Source organism: Drosophila erecta, unplaced genomic scaffold (genome assembly GCF_003286155.1).
Source record: "Drosophila erecta strain 14021-0224.00,06,07 unplaced genomic scaffold, DereRS2 tig00000000-arrow-pilon, whole genome shotgun sequence".
NCBI classification, from domain to species: domain Eukaryota; kingdom Metazoa; phylum Arthropoda; class Insecta; order Diptera; family Drosophilidae; genus Drosophila; species Drosophila erecta.
Genome location: NW_020825194.1, coordinates 20950172 through 20969371, shown reverse-complemented (window position 1 = coordinate 20969371; position 19200 = coordinate 20950172). Strand labels below are relative to the sequence as shown.

Below are 19200 nucleotides of genomic sequence, written 5' to 3'. Positions count from 1 at the left end.
CTCCGATCGCGGCGAGGTGGGCACTTAGTGAGGGGCTAAGTTATGGCTCATTTGGACAGATCCGAAGATTTCACGGGGCATTTGAATGGGAATCATGTGGGCATTGCAGTCGAAGAGGGTGAAAGTGGGTATAGCGATACATTGAAATGGAGGTTGGATCGGGGATCTTTGAGTGCAAAGAAAGGGCTTAAATAATGTTAAATAAGTATTATGCAGCTATTTAGTTATTTACTAAACACAGTAAAATACATCTACCAAATTCAATGATCTAAACTAGCCAAAAGATGGATCCAATCATCATCGATCCGTTTTGTGCAAGTGCAAATTTGTTTTGTAACATATAGTATATATAATGTTATAATGTTAATGCCCAGGTTAAATTATAGGTATATTTTGCACTAATACACATATACGGTAACAGAATTTGCAACTTCATAAGCCATAAACCATAACTCCTAAGGGCGCAAAGAGTTTTGGTGTCTTAATTAAGGCAAAGTTAAAGTTGCCTCACAGCCAGTGGCAAAGTTGTGTCCTCAAAGACCAGCCCGCATTGATGAAATGAAAAACAGCGAGGAACTTCAGCTTCCCAGGAACCCACAAAGGATCCACAAATTTTCCCATCATAGCGACCAGCGGACCAGAAGAAGAAAATCCATCGAATTCCAGGCGGAAACCACATAAAAATCTCTTTCACACAGACGGAACCGGACGATTCGATACTTTTCGGCCTGGCAGGTTCCGAAATGCGGGCAAAGCCGAGATCTCTGGGAGAATGGACGCGGGGCACGCGATCAGAGCCGAAAGATGAAAACAAATAAATACACCCCATACTGTGGGTACTGGGTCGCGACCCAGAATTGGGAGGGATGGTATCCGAGGGCACGGAAAGGAGTCGGGGCTCGTTGCGTGTGAATAATCAGACAGTATTTTGCATTAGCCAATGCGCCAATTATGTGGGTCTGGCTGCAAGGATTCCCGGATGTAGAAAACGGGGACGCGGAAGCAGCAAGGACGCAGGCAGGGAGGGAAATCAAGAAGCGATGATAGCATCTCGAGCAAGATCAAAAGTTAATTACTCTTGATCCTCGAACCCAAGGAGGTTATAGTACGATACAGGCAATCACTGGGTTCCAAATGAGTTTGGCGATAAATAAGCGGGGAAATCGAAGATATCTAAAAATATCTTCATAAACCCAAAAAAAGGGTTGTCGAACTGCGGGTAGGTTTTCTTTTCAGAGGTAAGATGAGTTTTAAGGAACTATTGTGGAAAATGATAAAATTGACAAAACTTTTCTATTATCACGACAAAGCCAATTTTGTAATCTAATTCATTTAAATAATATTATAGGAATTAATTTATTTGCTTATATAAGGCAAACTAACTGGCATCTTTTGTGTGCAGTTCTCAAAATTTAAAACTGTTTTAAAGTATTAATATACACGGCTTTATTTGCATGTGGTTTTAATTACTATTCTGAGTATAGTGTGAAAATTTGAATTTCTTCAAACTAACATATTTTTAAATTTTAAATATAGATATGTTAAAGTATCTATATGCTGTTTAAGTTTAATGAAGAAAGTTAGCACTCACAGTTTTAAACTTAGCGAATGTTTAAAACAAGAAGGGTGTGTGTCTGAAAGAGTTTATCAAAACTCTTGCATCTATAAATACATATATTACATATTAAAGGCATTTTAAAACCTTGCATTATTAATATTGCATATAAAAGTTAATCTAGCTTAGATCATCTATGAAAATGACTTGTTCAGTACAGTCGCCGCCGTTTGGCCAAGTGAATGCCTAAGCTTTTGCTGAATATTTTGTCATATTCTTTCCATAACCATTAAGATACACACACTGCCAGGCGGAATGACAGACGGATCCCCGACTGCGGGGTAGACAGATACTCAAGCCCATCGCCACCATCATCATCATCATCACCATCATCTTCGCATCCACACTTGTCCCACCGAGATGACAGTCCATCCTCAGTAGCGATATCACCACAAACAGCGGCAACAGTCGAAAAAACTGTACCCTAAAATTATATAAAATAAATGTATGGCGATCTAGACGATCCCTAAACATGATGATCTTTTAATATGATGTACTTCGAACCCTTTATGATTATAAAGATCCTTTAAAACAAAGGATTTTGTAACACGATAGGACTGTAAAGATCTCGAAAATATTTAGAGATTGCTGATAGTTTGAAAATGAACATAACCAGGTCCCGTAGTCCTGTAGTTTGAAGTCCCCACTTCTCTCGGTGCAGTGGCATCACCGACATTCCCTCATCCTCCATTATCACATTGTATTACGATATCAGCGGAGACAGCGACGACATTCTGTGTAGTGCCTCAACACTCGCACATCGGCTATATCTACTATATCTGCTATATTCTTTTCCATGAGGCAGCGGTGCCCCATGGATGCGCCATGCCCGCGTCGCCCATTCCCATTCCCAGTCGGGTTTACTTGGTGCGGCGATTGTGATCAGTTCGCACAACGAAATTCCAATATGGCGGACGCAAGTAACGCTCACACGGACACTCACACGGACGCACACACGGACGCACACTGGCGCAGGAGAGCGGAGCAGCGCTCACCCATACAGATGCGCCCAATTAAGCTTCGTTAAGATCAATTTAAATCCCGCATAAAATATCAAATAGTTTTTGTATTTTAGTTCCACTTCTGACTCGGCTGTCGCTATTCGTTCTCGCTTTCAGCGTTCAGTGGAAAACAAGAAAAAAGCAAAAAACAATGAATGAAAGGAGGAAAAACCTCGACTTATGAACGTGAATACACTGAGCGAAAATCTAAGAGCAAATTGGAAACTTTTACAATGCTTTTAAGGTATGCAAATGCTCTGGTGCCTCTATCACATCCCATACCCATCCTAGACAAATCTTTTCGTAATGACCCTTTTGATAACTTGCCATTTTCGAAATAAGGTGCTTAAGGTTAATTCTGAACTACTGATGATTATTTCTAAAATGGTATTCTTAAGCATGCTCACCAGTGCTTGTCTGTACTTGGCTTCCAATTCGAAATGTACGTTTTCAGTGCACATTTCGAAATCTACTGCCCACGAGACAAAGTCTGCAAGTCGACCCGTAGATACAAGCTGTAACCGGACCTCCCCCCAGCCAACCAGTGGGTATCTGACCTGACAAAGACGTATAGTTTTTTCCCCATTTTCGGTTCGTTAATTCTCCATGGCACTTTGGGGTCCACACTTGCCCGGTACTTGGTACTTGGTTCTTGCTCCTCCCAGTCTACCCCCTTTACATGATATTGTATGTACATATATACTAGAGGGGGGCGGAAGTGGGACGTATGCGTACTTCGTATCTGACATCTGACCCACGATCACAAACGTCCACTCAAATTGGTTTGTGCATTTTGCTTTCTGAGGCTGCTGCCAGCATTTACATGAGATTTTTTTGGGCATGACTGTACCCAAGATCGGGGTTCAAGAATTGTGGTGGAAGTTCGGCATTACATTCCCTGCATATAAAATCAGTGTGGGTATAAATTCATTTCAAAAGCATTTTATTAAGAAGGTCTTTGTTAAACCTGAAGTATTAAAATAATTAATACCAGTAGATCACTATAATTTTGCAACTAATCAAGTCGTCTGTTTTCTTTGCTGCAAATGTGATAATCAAACATACCAGTACCAAATTTCTTAGAAGCCAAAAGATTCGGCTTAACATCTCTTAGAGAATATCCCACCATAACTTCCTTTAAATTACTTAGTGTTAAATCAGTGAGTGGTGTCCCATTCCATAAAACATTTAAGGACCAATTTGTCGCGGCATAATTGTTAAATAACCAGCCCCTAGCGCACCCACCCACAAATCCGACTTAAAGCTTAATCCAATCAAAGGGAAAGTGAGAGAGGACGCCAATAAATTAAAGGCAATCACAATTGCTAGCGCATATCAGACGCGATATATGGGGCATTTCACTATATAGAATGGGGAGATATAGCTGAAGATGTCAACCGCTGGGCCTGGTCGGTGTAATTGGCTTTGGGGCTTCTTGGGGCTGTCGATGCACGAAAAATCGCAACACAGTGTGCACAATTCAAATTAATTGCCGACAATTGTGACTTATTTAAGAAGAAGGCGCCATTTAATGCCCCATCTGAGTGGTGGGAGTGCTCCACTGCAGCTGCGGCAGTTGACTTAAGCGGCACGATCGCTCTCCCAGACCAATTTGTGGTGTTATGTAATTGAAATCGATGCCCAGGCAATGCAAATGCCTTCAGTCATTTGCGTTTGGCGCGAAACTGGGCCTTCAATAGGAGGAACACGAGTTAAGCACCTTAATAAGCACCAGCATAATTTCATTTTTGAAAGAAATTTAAAAGAAGGTATTAGATATGCATAGTTATCTTACTTGATTTTATCACATGTAGTTTTATTGAGTGGAAATGCACGCTTCTAAAATGGGGGGCATAAGAGTGGCAGTGGAAATGGCCCTTTATCCAATCTGTAACGGACGCCTATCGATAGGCGCGGGTGTAAATTCAAATTTCTCACTTTGAGATTTATGAATGAACAAGTTGATTGCGTTGTGCGATAATAATTAATTAATTACTGTATTGTGGCTGCACTTGACACTCTCCTTCGCTTATCGTTTTTGGTGTTGCTGCCTGTGCGGCGACTTAATTGTTTGTAATTAAATAAAATTGTACAAGGTCGATTACAAAAAGAGAGTGTCGTCGTCGCGGACTGGTAAATCCATCCATGGTAACCAATTTGTTTTAATATAAAATGCCGGCCGGCAATTCCATTTCGCATCGCATATAGTACGTGCTCGGCGTCTGAAAATTGATTCCTGCTCATTATTTCATTAAAAGCGTTCTGCCAATTGGCGGAACCCCAAGAATCGAAATCGCCCAGCCTATCAAATTGTCTCCCGCGCTCCGTGATTTTCGCTTGCAGTTCGATTTGATTTCATGAATGGAATTGTATCAATTGATTGTTTTGGTCTTGTTATCGCTGCCTTTCGATCGTCGATAATTAAGTCGGGGGTGTGTTCCTCCATTTCCCCCACAAAGCGGCTAAATAGGTTAGAATTATTGGTGCTGTGCTGCTCTGCATTGCCCGGTTTAATGAACAAATCAAATTGTCTAATAGTAATCCAATTTACTCGATTCGAGCTGCTGCCAAGCACTTCAATTGGCGAAACCAGTGCAAATCGATGTGGAAACTTAAGGAAAATGTTAGCTCAGGGAATTGACTAAGAACCATCTACACACATGCACATATTTAAATTCTGAATAAAATAATATGTTTTTCTGAGAAAAACCTAATTTTATTTGGGAGAAAGTTTTGAATCCAAAATTATATATATATATTTGCTCAAATGTTTGGTACCATTTATCTAGTAACACAGAAAGTAGGTTTATTTAGAATGACTTATAAATATATAGATAGTATATACATTTGGCAGTCCCAAACAAAGATTACTATACTAAAGATATCTAAGAACTTGTGATGTTTGAATCGAAACAAGCAATTAGCACTGACTTCCGAGATTATTTATACAAATAGGCACATAGATGATAATATGTAGATCAATGATCTTCAGGTGTGAATTATCCAGAGATTGAATGGCATATTCTATCGACACAAATAGGAATTTGTATGAGCTTACGCAAATTCCGAAAGGAATGCATACCGCATACCATGCAAAATTCAACTCTCACATAAATTTGTATATCGTTAAAAAATGAATTCCGAAATGCGTACGCACTGGATTCTGAGCCGGAGTCATGGGAGGATTCCGGAGGGGTTGTCATGGGCGTCGGGAGGGGGTCGTCGTGACATGCGGGCAAGTTTAAATTGATCTTAACGAAGCTTAATTGGTTGCGTCTGTGTGGGCAAGTGCGTGTGAGCATTATGTTTGTTTGCGGCTGTGTAGGCTACACTCGGCGAAATTTCCGGATTGCAAATGCCGTCCATTGGGTTGATTTCCAGCAAAACCTCTAATCCTTCGCTCAGTGTACAGTGGACATCCATTTGCCCTGTGACGCTATTTTGGAATCACAAAAACAGAACCCAAGCCCATGGGCATAGTTGAATATCTTTTTGCTGTGGGAGGAGACATTCAAATTACGCGGCGATATTTTTAGGGTTCTAAAAAATATATACACGTAAGTATATAAGGTTTTAAAAGCTAATGCTTTTTGCCAATATTTGTGTTTTTGATTTTTTAAATGACTGCTAAGCAATGTCTTCAAAAAGACGGTCCGCAATCCAAGTTTACAATTCGTTTATTTCAGATATCAACTGGTTTCATTTTACACCACACTCTGGGCGCAGATCTACAAAATCTGTGGACACGCCGACTCAAGACGAATGATTTGCTAGGGGTAGTATGGTATGCCAATTCACAATAGGCGCTAATAAAGTACACGATTTTGGGGGCGGATGGGATTTGTAGGGTCGCTTAGGCGTTGGCGAAGTCAATGCCCTTCTGGATGTTCTTCTTCAGCTCGGGAATGGCAGCCTCCAGCAGCTTCTTCTCGTAGTCGTTGAGCTTGGGCAGGCCGAGGTTCTCCTGGACGCCGTTCTTGCCCAGCACCAGGGGTGTGGAGAAGAAGGTGGCCTCCGTGACGGTGGACTGCACGTAGGAGCATTCGATCACGTTCTTCTCGCCGTTAAGTCCCTTCAGCAGGGAGCCTGCGAAACGGGCGCCAGCGTAGGCCATCGACAGAGTGGCGGAACCGGCTCCGGCCTTGGCCTTAACGACCTCGGTACCGGCCTCCTGGATGCGCACGGTCAGCTTCTCGATGGTGTCCTGGTTGCCCTTGAACAGAGGCTGGCTCTGGGAGAGCACGGGCAGGATGGTCACGCCGGAGTGGCCGCCGATCACGGGGATCTGCACGGTCTGGGGATCCACACCCAGGGCATGGCCGATGAAGGCGCGGGCACGCACCACATCCAAGGTGGAGACTCCGAACAGGCGCTTGGGATCGTAGACACCAGCCTGAAAGATGGGACGGCATAGGGATCAGCACCTCTAGTAAACTATAATGTAGGTAATGATACCTTCTTCAGGATCTCGGCAGCGATGGGCACGCAGGTGTTCACCGGGTTGGTGATGATGGCCACCAGGGCCTTGGGGCAGTTCTTGGCAATGGAGTTGGAGATGTCCTTGATGATGCCGGCGTTCACGTTGAACAGATCATCGCGGGTCATGCCGGGCTTGCGGGGCACTCCAGCGGGGATGACCACCACATCGGATCCTGCAAAAGGTAGGCACAAGCATGCATCACTGATTAGTTTGGTGGTACACACTTTGAGCTTTGATCTTTTATGGGTTCAATCCCAGTGGCTTCTGCACTGATAAGTAGCCGCTCCTGATTACGTCGTTGTTAATACCAATAACCATTCTACAGCTATCAGGGTATATATTCTCTGTTGCTTATCTTATCAGAGCATAACATTTTGTTAATGCAAATCACATGAAAGAGCTCTGCATATATTTATACTGATGGTAAAAAAAATCTTTATTCAAATTAACGGAGGTTTTTAAGTATCCAATCTGCTTTCTGTTTTGAACATTTACATATTTATTTTTTAGGATGGATACATTTGTATTGAAAGCATAAAAATAAAATTTTACATAACTTGATTCATATTCAATATTTAGTTTTATTATTTTTAGCACATATGTATGTGTAAATCTGAATTGATCTATATTGTCTTTAAAAAAGTCCACAAACCATAAGAAACATAGCTAAATAAATTCTTTTACTGGCAACAAAACCGCATACGTAGTATTCGTTCATGTTTAAGTTAATTTAAAAAACTGCAAATATCCAACAAAGCCTAGTGATAAGTACTTAAACGAAGAGTGACTTTGGAACAGGGCAGCAAAACCATTGAAGCCAAGCACCTCAAGTACAGCATATCATATCATTAGAGATAGTAGTGGATTCGACCCCTCCCCCCTGCCGAACCACCACCACCAGCACCCTAAGCAAATTTTCCACTGGTATCCGCTGGTCACATAACCTCACTCGCGGCCCCTGCCCTCTACTCACCCTTCAGGGAGTCGCCCAGCTGGTCGGCACCGATGAATCCGGCGGTCTTGCTCTTGGTGTCGATGTGCGACAGATCGGCGGCCACACCGGGCGTATGGACAATGTCGTACAGGGCCAAGTCGCTGACCAGGGGATTCTGCTTGAGGAGCAGCGACAGCGGCTGGCCGATTCCTCCAGCGGCACCGCAAACGGTCACCTTGTAGTTGTTCTAGATCGGAAATGCAAAGATATAGTCGCGATGAGTCTCGATGTTATGTCAGGCTGTATAGTTATGGCTTGCGGATGCAATGGATCAGCCGCCTCTGTTACGTAAACAGTTGCAGTGGAAGGGGCACGATTCTACCCGGGATTTTGATTTTGGAATGTAACAATGCTCACCTGCTGGCCAACCGAGAAGGTGCGCACTCCCTGCAGGGCCAATTGCTTCGTCACTTGCTTCAGCATATTTGCAATGGTTTTGGTTACAAAATGTATTGGTTAAAACAATTCAACGAGAGCAGTTCTGCCAGCAAAATCCCACGGGCCAATGAAACAGATTTGCGAATCCCATGTTGTTGTTGTTGTTGCCGTGGGGGGCGGGGGAGTACAGGGTTGCTATCGCTCAAGAGCTTTCACGAGGAACAAAAGCTTTTGGTTGATTCGTGATTTGGGGGGACATTTCATGTGTATGAGAGCTAGCCATTTGTTGGTTATATGCTTGCAATGCTTCGGAAATGCATAATTTTTCATGCAACAATTTAAATTGCAGTTGCAGTGAAGATTCGAACATTTCAATTTGCACTTATCGATACAAATCGAATGGAGCTGCCAACTTAACTGCAATCCCTGTCCAATTGAGCCGCACAATCGTATCGAGCTATCGTTATCCGATATCAACCAGATTTATTTATTTTGGTTTGCCCCTATAAATGTTTGTTTTATGCAGAAAAAACGGCGCTACTGAGGATGTAATCATAAAGATGCTTTCTAATAATAATTAAAGTATTTAATGCAAGCTGTCAAGTATGCATTTCAAGCTCTAAGTGATCAGTTATGGGGGTATAAGTGAACTCCTATTTATTGTTTTTGTTTATAAACTAACAAATTCGTGAAGTACTGGCGCAAGACTAAAGTCTCAAGTAGTCAACAATTCAAACAGTTTAAGGTAATCGTCTACTGTTGTTTGAATACTCCGCATGCCTATGAATACATCCAATACTATTTAGCTAACTCCGTGCGGAAACCACAAAGATGTCATCTCTGCGCTTGACCCAACAGCAGCGGGACCATTTAAGCCTGCTCCAAAGACCCGCCAGCTCAGTGGTGGAGCTATGCAAGTCAGCCTTTGATTACCTGATAAATGGGCCCAATCCCGGCCGTTACGAGATGCTGGCCAAGAAATCCTCGGACTTGGGCAGTCCCGAGGCAGTGCAGCAGGCTGTGGAAGCTCTGATATCCCTGCTTATCAGCGTGACCACCCGGCTGGGAGGCAGTTCCGTCGACACAGGGGCGATTCTGCGAAAGACATTCCCCGAAATCGGCGACGATGTGCTCGAAGTTCTCGAGCAGTTTGTCACCAGCAAACGAAACTTTGTGGAGGGCTCAATCAAGTCGGCCAACATACGTGCCTATCGGCTGGTCAACCTGGACTGGCGACTGGAGGTCCGTACCGCGTCGCGGAGTCTGCTGGATCAGTGTCAAGTTGTGGTGACCATGAAGCTATACCTGCACACCGAACCGAAGAACGAAAACCGTGAGCTGCTGGCGGTGGACGTCTCGGGGCGCAGCGAACAGGAGCTGAAGGCCATGCAGGAGGACGAACGGCTGCATCGAAAGGATTTGCTGGTGCAGACGGATGTCGGCAGTCTGGTGCACATGATCAAAACACTGGAGGACGCGTTGGCCGAGTCCAAGACACGGCGCATTCGTAATATTGTCGAAGGCATACACTGATACAACTCCAGAACGCATACACTTGTTAACGCTAATTTAATCAGGACCAATTTATTAAAACTAACTTTAACTAGAGAAGGGATTGCCTCCTTGCGAGGCCAGAGCTTCGGCGGCAGCCGCCTTCAGGGCAACCTTCTTCCGCTGCCGGTTCTCCTTCTTCTCCTCAGGTGTCTTACGCAGCGCCTTGACACGACGCGTTTGGATGGAGCCCGTTTGCTGCTTGCCCAGATGGACGCGACCCTTGGTGTTGCCCAAGGCGTCTGTGCTAATGTTCTTCTTCTTGCCTACCTTCAACTGCTTGGGCTGTTTGCGTGACTGCTTGTACAGATCCTCGCTGGCGATCTTGGTGCGACGTATGGAGAAGTCGGCAGAGGGTCCGATCTCCTCGAGCTCAATGCGCGGCGTCCTCTGGCCAGATTTCTTTAGCAGTATTCGGTAGGAACGCATCAGAATGTTCATGTCATCGGTAACCGTGAAACTGAGAACGTGCTCAATGCCCTGAAGACGAATCGAATCCACCTTCTCGCGCTGGAAGGTGTCGATGAACAGGTTGCGAAGGCGCCTCAGTTCCTCGGTCTGTGCCCATTTCGGGCCATTGAACACCAGGCAGGGCTTCACGCAGGCTCCAATTTTCTCGTTCTTAAACTCTGAAATCGCCTGATACCGCTTGATGCCCAGTTCAAACATGTCCAGCACTTCGTTCTCGAAGATCCTGCCCAACACTATGTTGTCAGGTCGCTTCTTTGATGTGGAACCGAACGTGAACAAAGCAGCATCGTTTTTCATGGTCAAGCTGGAATTTTTGGTAGTTTAAAACTAAATAAACGTAAATTAAGGTATGTATGCTTTGTCTAAACTTACAACTCCAGTGAGGAGGGATCGTCAAAGGGGGTAATGTCGTTTTTGCGGTTCAGCACCTTAACCAGCGGCTTCTTCAGCGCCTGCAGATCCTTCATGCACAGCTTCACATTGCCACCGCACTTCCTTCCGTCCAAAAACAACATTGTGCGGGCGGATTCAATCAGTTGCGGCTCCCTGGCCAGCAACACTTTCTTTCCCTTGCGGGTTTTGGGTTTCCTGGAAGCGGAGTTGGTTTGATTTCATTGCTCTTCATTGGCTGCACCTTTATTGCTTACCTGATGCGTAAGAGGGACATAATCAAATGCTTTTTTAATTAAAAACCAAGTCAAATAAACTAAAATTCACGCGCACGTGTAAGTACGCTGCGGGGTTAGAGATGTGAAAACATCCGTTGCCGTATCGATGAAATTGATTTGCCGGCCGTATCGATAGTTGTTTAGCTGCCACAAGATTTAAAATGAATGCATTTTTCTCGCACTCAAAGTCTATTTTGAGTTTAACCATCGAACAATATAATATTAGGAATATAAAAATGCTACATTGTTTTAATTCAGTTCGCCATTTCCCTATGCATATATATTCTGCCATCACTAGCTGCAACAGTTGCCATTCACCCCGAATTACAGTTACGCTTCTTCGTCGATTCTAAATAAATATTCGTGAAATGTTATAATTATGCTGCGCAACGGCCAGAATCAAGCGCAATTGCTGGTCCGGAGCCTTGGGCAGCTGGCGCGAGGAATGGCCAGTTCGAAACGGGTCACCAGTAAGAAGGAGAATCTGAAATCAAAACTGCCAAAGCCCTCCACAGTCGAGATGCCGGTGGAAGAGCCCCTGAATGCCAGCTATTTGTCCAAAACTCTGGGTAAGCTAAGACTTTTAAGCTGGTTTAAGGAGTCACTATTGCGTCTTTATAGGTAGTAACTATCGCGCTTGGGCGGCCGCTCTAGAGAAGCACCCAGAGCTCAAGACGTTGAAGCGCAAGGACTTGCTGAACTCCTACGACACTTTGAAATCACTGGACTACAGTGTGGACGACATCATAGCGAAGCCCATGATCATATATTATGGTGCTACCACTTTGGTCAATCGACACAGTGTTTTGCAGGAGTGCGGCTTCCACAATGTTACTGTCCAAACGCTGGCCAAATATGTTACGGTGGTCAACAAGCCGATAGAAGTCCTGAAGGCACACAGTTACATCCACTTTGATGTGAAGGTGGTGGAGCGTCTGGCGGGATATTTTGCGGACATCAAGTTGCCGGTGGATTTACGGGAGCTGGAAAGCGAGACCCTCACTCTAAAGAGCTTGAGACAATCCCTGCTCAACGCTTACCTGCGTGAACGTCTTCAGATGGACGACAACGATCTACAAAAGCTGTGGCGCGTTTACTCCCGCATCCGCCACAAGAGTTTTCGAGCATTGCAGGACACCATCGAGCTCCTAACCAAGGAGTTTAATTTTCCCGCCGAGCGGCTAAGGAAGAACAGTTTTCTGCTCTATTCGGAAGCAGATAACGTGCGCCGCATCCTGCGAGAAGTACCTACCATTGATTCGCAGGACATACGCGAAATCGGCTTCCGACGACCCAAGATTTTGATGTCCACCTGTGATAGTTTGAAGCAAACCCTGCAGCACGTCCATGCGTTTGGCATCAGCGAGGATGCTGTTCTACGTTGTTTGGAAGTGCTCACCCTTGGACCAGATACGGTTTTGGAGCGCCTAAAGGACCTGCAGGAGATAGAGGAGTTTCAAGTACTGGGCACCAATCCGCGAGTCCTAAGACTGGTACACTACCAGAACAAGGCGCGACTGCGTTTGGATTATCTCAATCAACTTAAGGTGCGGTGCGCTTCCTTGCACATCCTTTCTTGTGGGTCCGAGGCTTTCGCCAAGTAAGAAGCTATGCAATCTTATTGACTGAATAACCAACCAACCTTATTCAAGATTTGCCAGAGATGGCTCGGATCGTACTAAAGGACGGGATATAGTCTTCTACTTGGGTAATGTGTTGGGGAAGGAAGTGCAAGTGCTGCGCAATCTTCTCTCTCGCCATCCCAACTGGTGCCATATACCTCTGCTGCACGTGAAGCAATGTCTGGAGTACTTACTCAGCAAAAAGTTTAAACTTGATGAGATATTTTTGAATATACACTTGCTTCTTTATCCCATGTGAGCAATGTTAGAATTATACAAACGATTTTTCTTTAATACTTTTTCTTTCTTCACAGCAAACGCATTGAAGAAAAAATGCTTCTTTTGCAATCACCCGACGCACAAGAAGATTTACAGCTGCCTGTGGCGAATTTCGATTCGTTAAGCAACAACGAGATCCTAACTCTCATTCTCTACCTAATCGAATCGGAGTTCCACTTTACGGGCGACGGCATCTGGACGGAGCAACATACACATCACGTGGAGAACTTCAATAATCTACTGCCCGACTTTCCAGAAAGTCTCAATAAGGTCTACAAGTACGGCGTAAAGCCTGCAGATAAGATGATTATGCAGCACTTATAGGTGCCTGCAGTAAAATTGTACATAGCTTGTTAATAAAATTGGAAACTATTTTGAAACCTAACATACTACTCTAATTGGTTTCCCGTGTCTTTGGGCATATATGCGAATCGATGATCATTTATTCAGATTCCAGCTTCAAAGCAGCAAAGTTTGCGTCGGTTTCCGTGATCAGCTCATCCTCGTTCACCTTCAAGGGAGCACATCGCGTCCAGAACGCTTTGTCGTTGCTGTCGGGCAGGGACTCCTGGGGGAACGTGTGCAGCGACAAATCGTTGAATACATTGTGGTGCTCGTAGTCGTCTTCCAGCGGCGTCTCTGTACAATGTTCTACTATTCTTGTTATGTGGTCATCCTGGTTTCTCGGCGTCATGGTTAACATTTCGAAGCTATTCGAGATGAGGTAAACGTTGGGCAGTGTCTCCCGCTTCCAATTGGACCACAAGATGTTATGCATCAGAGCATAAGGGCAGTGGGGCAGATAATAGAGCGTGGGCACCGTCGCCTCGTGCTTGCCCGCGCAGTCTTCGCTCATTATACTTCCGCCAAACAGTTGGATCAGTTCCCTTTCGCTGTCTCTGAAGACGGGATCGAAGTACAAGGCCTCGCTGATCTTGTGCTGCCGCTGCAGTCCAATCACAAAGGCAGCCTGATGCAGGGCATGGTAGGTGCGGGAGAAGGGTCCCAGTCCCAGGCAAACGACACGTTCCAAAGGTTTCTTAATGACTTCAAGCTGCTGCTGCAGTGCCTCCATGGCCACCAGAAAGTAGTCGCTCTGACACATCTCAGTACACAAGTTCTCCAGACGCCTAGAAGTGGATTTCGTTTTCAGGGACGGAGCTCTTGAAAAACATAAATATCAAATACTTACGGCTGAAATTTCTCCACATTCACATCCGGGCAGTCGATTAAGTAGTCACTTTCAGATTTATGGCGATCCCGCCGCCTCAAGCACTTACGGGCCATCCATTTCTTACGCGTTACCACCTGAAAATCCTCTCCAGAGTTCGACATTTCGAAACGTAAATAAACACGCTTCTTCTTCTTCTCACCTTGCTTAGTGTGGCCGTTCTTGGTACAGAGGAAGAATATAAGTTGCATTTTCCAACTTAAATGTAAATTTTGTAATTTAAATCTCGATATAGATTTCCATATAGTTTATTATTAATTTGTTTATTTGATGAATATATAGTATGCATGAAGTAAACAGTCTCAACGACAAAGTGCGATTTCTTTTGTGACAGTGTATCAGCTGTTACCACTGCAACTTCTTCACACAGCTGTTTTTCACTTTTGTACGCCATGAACGATCCAAACAAGGCCATTAGTGTGAATCTCTCCTCGCTGGTCAGCCTGAAGGCGGAATTGCTGAGGAAGCAGCATGAGGTGAGGATGGCCAAAGCCAACAAGGCATCCGCCGCCGATTTTCGACCCGCCAAGAGCAGCGGCGACAAGGAGAAGTCCAGTGATCGGGGCTACAAGAAGGTCGGAAGCAGCAACGATGGCGCCAAAGTGTACGAGACTGAGGACCATGCCCAGTTGGAGAAGTCGCGGCGTGTCTTGGAGGCGAAGAGCAAGTTCTACGATCGGATGATTCGCAATGGAGGCAACCTCAACTCCGATGATAACTGCCTGGTGATGTTTAACCGCAAAAAGCAGGAGGCAGACCTGGAGCAGGAGCAGCCCTCGCAGAGGTGTAATTCCCGCCAGCGACTGAGTAGCAGCAGCAGTTCCAGCAATGATGAGCAAGGCCACGACGATGATGATGAGGTGGAGTACGTTGATTGCCTGGGACGCACCAGAAAGTGCTTGCGGAAGGACTTGAAGGAGGCCCAGAAACGCGACAAGCAACTTGCCGAGAGCATGCCGGAGCGCCTGGATCAGACCAAGGCCAACTGGATGATAGATACCAAAGGCAGCCGCGAGCAGAACAGAAACCACAACAGCGACGATGACGATGGTGAGACCTTTATTGGACCACGGCCAACAGAGAGCCTCTTCAGTGAGGCCCTATCCACGATGACCAAGCACGATGAACAGCGCATAAACTGGGAGCGCAAGGAGCAGGAGAATTTCGACAAGCCTGATGTCCACTACCAGGATGTCTTCTTTGACGAAGCGCGCACCCACGGTGTTGGCTACTATGCCTTTTCTACGGACGAAGAGGAGCGCCGGAAGCAGCAGTTGGAACTGGAAAAGGCACGCAAAGCTACGACTGATGCGCAGACACGACAAGATGAATTGCGCGCCAAACGGGACAGTCTCGTGGCAGATCGCGTGCTAGCCGCCAAAAACCGGATTCGAGCACGCAAAGGCTTACCACCCATCAGCAAGGAAGACTACCTGCGGGAGGAACAGCGAATTAAGGACGAATCAGCGGCCGAAACAGCAGAAAGAGAGAGGGAGGAGCAAGAGAAGAAAGCAGCCATCGAGCGGAAAAAAGAAAAGGAGGAGGCGGAACTGGAAGAATTGCGCAAGGAGCACGTACGCGATTGGGACAAGGACAAGCCGGGTGTGGCCAAGCGACGCGACTCAGACAGCCCCGAACCACCGGAGGAGGAGTGGAAGTACAAGGCCGAACGCCTGCCCATGTCCCAGGAGGAGTGGAATGAGAAGCAGCGTGCCCAGCGGCAGGCAGAATTTGCTCCCATGCCAGAGCCGGTTTCCCTCAAGCGCAGCAACTTCAGCAGCATGCCTCCGCCACCGCCTTCGGTGTGGAACAGTGGCCAGGAGCCGGAGTTCCACAACTTTCACAGCACCAGGCAGGAAAAGAAGTTTCAGCGACGGAGCTACAGTGCGTACAACGAAGACGAAGCTGATGAGCAACCGAGCACATCCAGTCGTGGTATGGGTGCTGCTATTCCCCCGCCTGTTGGATTGGATGACAGAGCTCCACCAGCTAAAAAGTCCAAGTCCCAGGCCGACCTGGAGCGCTCCATCGAAGCGGGTCTCAGGTTTCTGCGGGAGAACTGCGACAAGGGCGTGCTGGGAAACAAGGCCACCTGGACCTCCAAGGCGGACTACTAAGTTAAGGAAAGGCATACCTTCATTTATAGTTTATTACTTTGTGTAAAGAATACTTTAGAAAAACACAATACGCCTAGACAAGCTTTCTATTGTCTGGTTTTTGAGTTCAACAAATGTATTGTTAATTTAGCTACGGCTAGATCGAATAGTGCATTTTCACAATTCCTGTCCAATTTAGAGGCCCTGTGCCCAATTGCATTCCGACAAGGTAGGCGCAATTTAAATTTCCCGAGAATACCTATTTGGTAAAGTTCCATCGATTGGTATGTGACAACCGGGATCAACAATTAAACGAAAGCTAAAACAAAAAGCAACTACTACTTACTATTTGGGCATCGTGTTGTTTGCTCATCTAGCAGTAGTGCAAGTGTTAACTCTGACTACACAAAGTCCAACCTGGGACGCAGGGCCAAGGAATTGGCTGCTACAGAAACGTAACATAAAGGTAGCGGTGGTACCCTAAACGTACAAAGTCTGTCTAAGCTAATGGTAATATTTACTATCTTGCATATAACTAAACGTTAAGGAGCACGCTATCTGAGCCGGTATATTATGGGAAATTGGTGTTTGGGACAGACAGCAAGGGTTCCATTTGGATTGCAGGGCGGCCTAGAGCATGTCCCGATCCACCATATCAATGACTATCTCCGACATCTTCTGGCGGCACAGGTCGTTGGGTGGAAAGTTGAGCGTGGGCGCGCCCACATCCTCCTCGAGTTCATCGCTTCGATCCAAGTACATATCCGGGGCATCCTCCGAGGAGCAAGTGCTTATAGGTAGGATATCCAATGCCAGGCCAAGAGCAAAGCGTCCGTATGTCTTCAGCTCCTCGGCAAAACTATGGCGAAAGGCGTTTAATAAATCGATTGATTATATTCCCAGAAAATTCGTAAAATCATTTGCTTACAGGTCCTGTAGCTTCTGTAATGTGTCGCAGTGGTCCGGCAAAGTTGTGCATAGGATTTGCAGCCATCGAAACAGCTCCTCCGTATAGATCTTGAGCAGAGTCTGCAGGTGAGCATCCCGCATTTCCTTGGTGGTGCAGCAGTATAGCAGATTGGCAATGTCCAGGGCGATGGAGCTGTAGCGTATCAGCTGAAAGTCGAGAAGGGCCACCTCCAGCACCCGCTGCAGATCCTCGGGATCATAGTGGTACAGAAAGTTGTTCACCCAACAGTCGCCGTGGCAAATGGCAGATAACGGCGACTCGGCACTGGCCAACTTCACCATACGACCGAAGAAGGAGGAGCTTTCCGCAAATTTGTTCATTGCCAGGACATACTTGGAGTCGGGGGGCAGCACCTCGGACACCATCTGAATGGCGTTCTTGGTAAGGCGCTCGTAGTAGTTTCGATACCAACTCGTATTGGCCGTGCAGAAGATGCCCTCGCTGATCATGCTGCACAGCTTGCTGAACTCCAGCGGTTTCTCGAACTTGTAGGCTAGGCTAAGGCCGTGCAGCTGTGCCACCTGCAGCAGGACGGACTGCGTCTCCTCCAGACTGAGGCCTTTGTGGCGGTCGGACATCTGAAAGCCACGTTCGCGAAGATCCTCTGCCGGAAATACAATTTAATAAATTAGAAAAGGATCCACAGTAAAGGGGAGAGGTAACTTTACCCATTATGAGCAGATCATGCCTGGCTGAATAGCACTTCGGAATGGCATTGAACACGGGTGTGTCCTGGTTCGTTTTGCTGGCCTGGAACTTGAGCAGTTCCGGCATGATGGTGTTGTAGAACTGCACCTCATTGCTGTGGAACAAGCAGGGATTATGAGCCTCTATAGGATGCGCGGAATCGGAATTGGAACACTCACCGGAAGAGCTTGTCGCTCTTGTAGGCCTCCCGGGCGACTAGACTTTCCGGCATCACCTTGCAGATGACGTTCTGTTCCCATTTGAGACTCCTCCGCTTGCCGGTTAGCTTAATGCGATAAAGGGCGGCCGTATAGTTGTCACCCCGGTCGGAGCCCTGGGCCAGCTGGAAAAGTAGGTGGGTGGAAGTGATTTCATAACCGAATGTTAGCTGCCCCCAATAGAGTCCTCACCTCGAAGGCATCGATCTGCACTTCCGGTTCCACGTGCTTGAAGATGTCCTGGAACACCTCGAGCGAAAGGATTTGTTTGCTCTCCACGGCGTTTGCCGCTCCCAGTCCGGTAGTTGTTGTTGCTGCTGTCTCCGTAATACCCATTTTTCAAGGAGTCCTGTGGAGGCTTTTACAGGAAGCCCTACTCTCAATCCCTTGCGGACAATGTGGGTTAATTTTTTGCCAAGCGCGCACGGCTCTATTCAGTTTTCGGTTTCCCTTTACAGTTCATTCATCGATTTTGCGCGAACATGTGTTTCTTTTCGCACTGCTACGTGCCTGTTCTTCTTCTTCTCTCTGCGTGTCCTTCGTGCTTTTCCTCCCCTTCGTGTTTTGGCTGTTTTAACGCGCTTTCGACACGAATTTTGAACTGCCCATACCCAACTGACCCAACTAATGCTAAAGATCTTCATTTATTAAGGGGCATTTTCTACATTTTTTCTTTTGCTGGAAAACTAGTTATTAAAATTCTGACAAGTTGCTTAACTGGTTAGCTTATTGCTTCCCGTTATTCATTTCGTAGCTGCAGCCCTGGGTAACGTCACGCGATACTTCATTACGTTGCGCTATTACGTTTGTTACGTAAAGGTGGCGAATGAATTTAAATGAATTTCCCTTTAATACATTTTGCTAAAAGTTTCAAATTAACGAATGCTCAGTTCATTTACAACCAATTTACAACAGCTTAGCGAAAATTAAAACCACCCA

At 45.9% G+C, this 19200-nt stretch overlaps 7 protein-coding genes across 7 annotated transcripts; 3 read left to right on the top strand and 4 right to left on the bottom strand.

The window, feature by feature from the left end:
• Window positions 1-6275: 6275 nt before the first annotated feature.
• On the bottom strand, window positions 6276-8649 carry LOC6551932 (malate dehydrogenase, mitochondrial). Its single transcript, XM_001979640.3, has 4 exons — window positions 8448-8649; window positions 8070-8277; window positions 7072-7268; window positions 6276-7009 (listed from the first exon to the last, which is right to left on the bottom strand). The coding sequence occupies exons 1-4, from the start codon at window positions 8511-8513 to the stop codon at window positions 6470-6472; spliced, it is 1011 nt and encodes a 336-aa protein (XP_001979676.1). The 5' UTR covers window positions 8514-8649; the 3' UTR covers window positions 6276-6469.
• Window positions 8650-8889: 240 nt separating this feature from the next.
• LOC6551933 lies at window positions 8890-10049 on the top strand. The gene is made up of 2 exons (XM_026981606.1): window positions 8890-9213; window positions 9275-10049. Exon 2 carries the CDS (start codon window positions 9300-9302, stop codon window positions 9999-10001), a length of 702 nt encoding a protein of 233 aa, XP_026837407.1. The 5' UTR covers window positions 8890-9213; window positions 9275-9299; the 3' UTR covers window positions 10002-10049.
• On the bottom strand, window positions 10033-11274 carry LOC6551934 (ribosome production factor 2 homolog). The gene is made up of 3 exons (XM_001979642.3): window positions 11138-11274; window positions 10863-11078; window positions 10033-10794 (listed from the first exon to the last, which is right to left on the bottom strand). Exons 1-3 carry the CDS (start codon window positions 11155-11157, stop codon window positions 10068-10070), a joined length of 963 nt encoding a protein of 320 aa, XP_001979678.1. The 5' UTR covers window positions 11158-11274; the 3' UTR covers window positions 10033-10067.
• A 21-nt stretch (window positions 11275-11295) lies between these two features.
• Window positions 11296-13445, top strand: LOC6551935 (transcription termination factor 5, mitochondrial). The gene is made up of 4 exons (XM_001979643.2): window positions 11296-11727; window positions 11780-12758; window positions 12811-13035; window positions 13095-13445. Exons 1-4 carry the CDS (start codon window positions 11538-11540, stop codon window positions 13381-13383), a joined length of 1683 nt encoding a protein of 560 aa, XP_001979679.1. The 5' UTR covers window positions 11296-11537; the 3' UTR covers window positions 13384-13445.
• A 12-nt stretch (window positions 13446-13457) lies between these two features.
• On the bottom strand, window positions 13458-14468 carry LOC6551936 (SRR1-like protein). The gene is made up of 2 exons (XM_001979644.3): window positions 14252-14468; window positions 13458-14189 (listed from the first exon to the last, which is right to left on the bottom strand). Exons 1-2 carry the CDS (start codon window positions 14392-14394, stop codon window positions 13502-13504), a joined length of 831 nt encoding a protein of 276 aa, XP_001979680.1. The 5' UTR covers window positions 14395-14468; the 3' UTR covers window positions 13458-13501.
• Window positions 14469-14625: 157 nt separating this feature from the next.
• Window positions 14626-16429, top strand: LOC6551937 (coiled-coil domain-containing protein 174). The gene has a single exon (XM_001979645.3). The coding sequence runs from the start codon at window positions 14683-14685 to the stop codon at window positions 16405-16407; it is 1725 nt and encodes a 574-aa protein (XP_001979681.1). The 5' UTR covers window positions 14626-14682; the 3' UTR covers window positions 16408-16429.
• On the bottom strand, window positions 16422-18998 carry LOC6551938. The gene is made up of 5 exons (XM_001979646.3): window positions 18454-18998; window positions 18223-18386; window positions 18025-18158; window positions 17315-17960; window positions 16422-17245 (listed from the first exon to the last, which is right to left on the bottom strand). The coding sequence occupies exons 1-5, from the start codon at window positions 18595-18597 to the stop codon at window positions 17017-17019; spliced, it is 1317 nt and encodes a 438-aa protein (XP_001979682.1). The 5' UTR covers window positions 18598-18998; the 3' UTR covers window positions 16422-17016.
• Window positions 18999-19200: the final 202 nt, after the last annotated feature.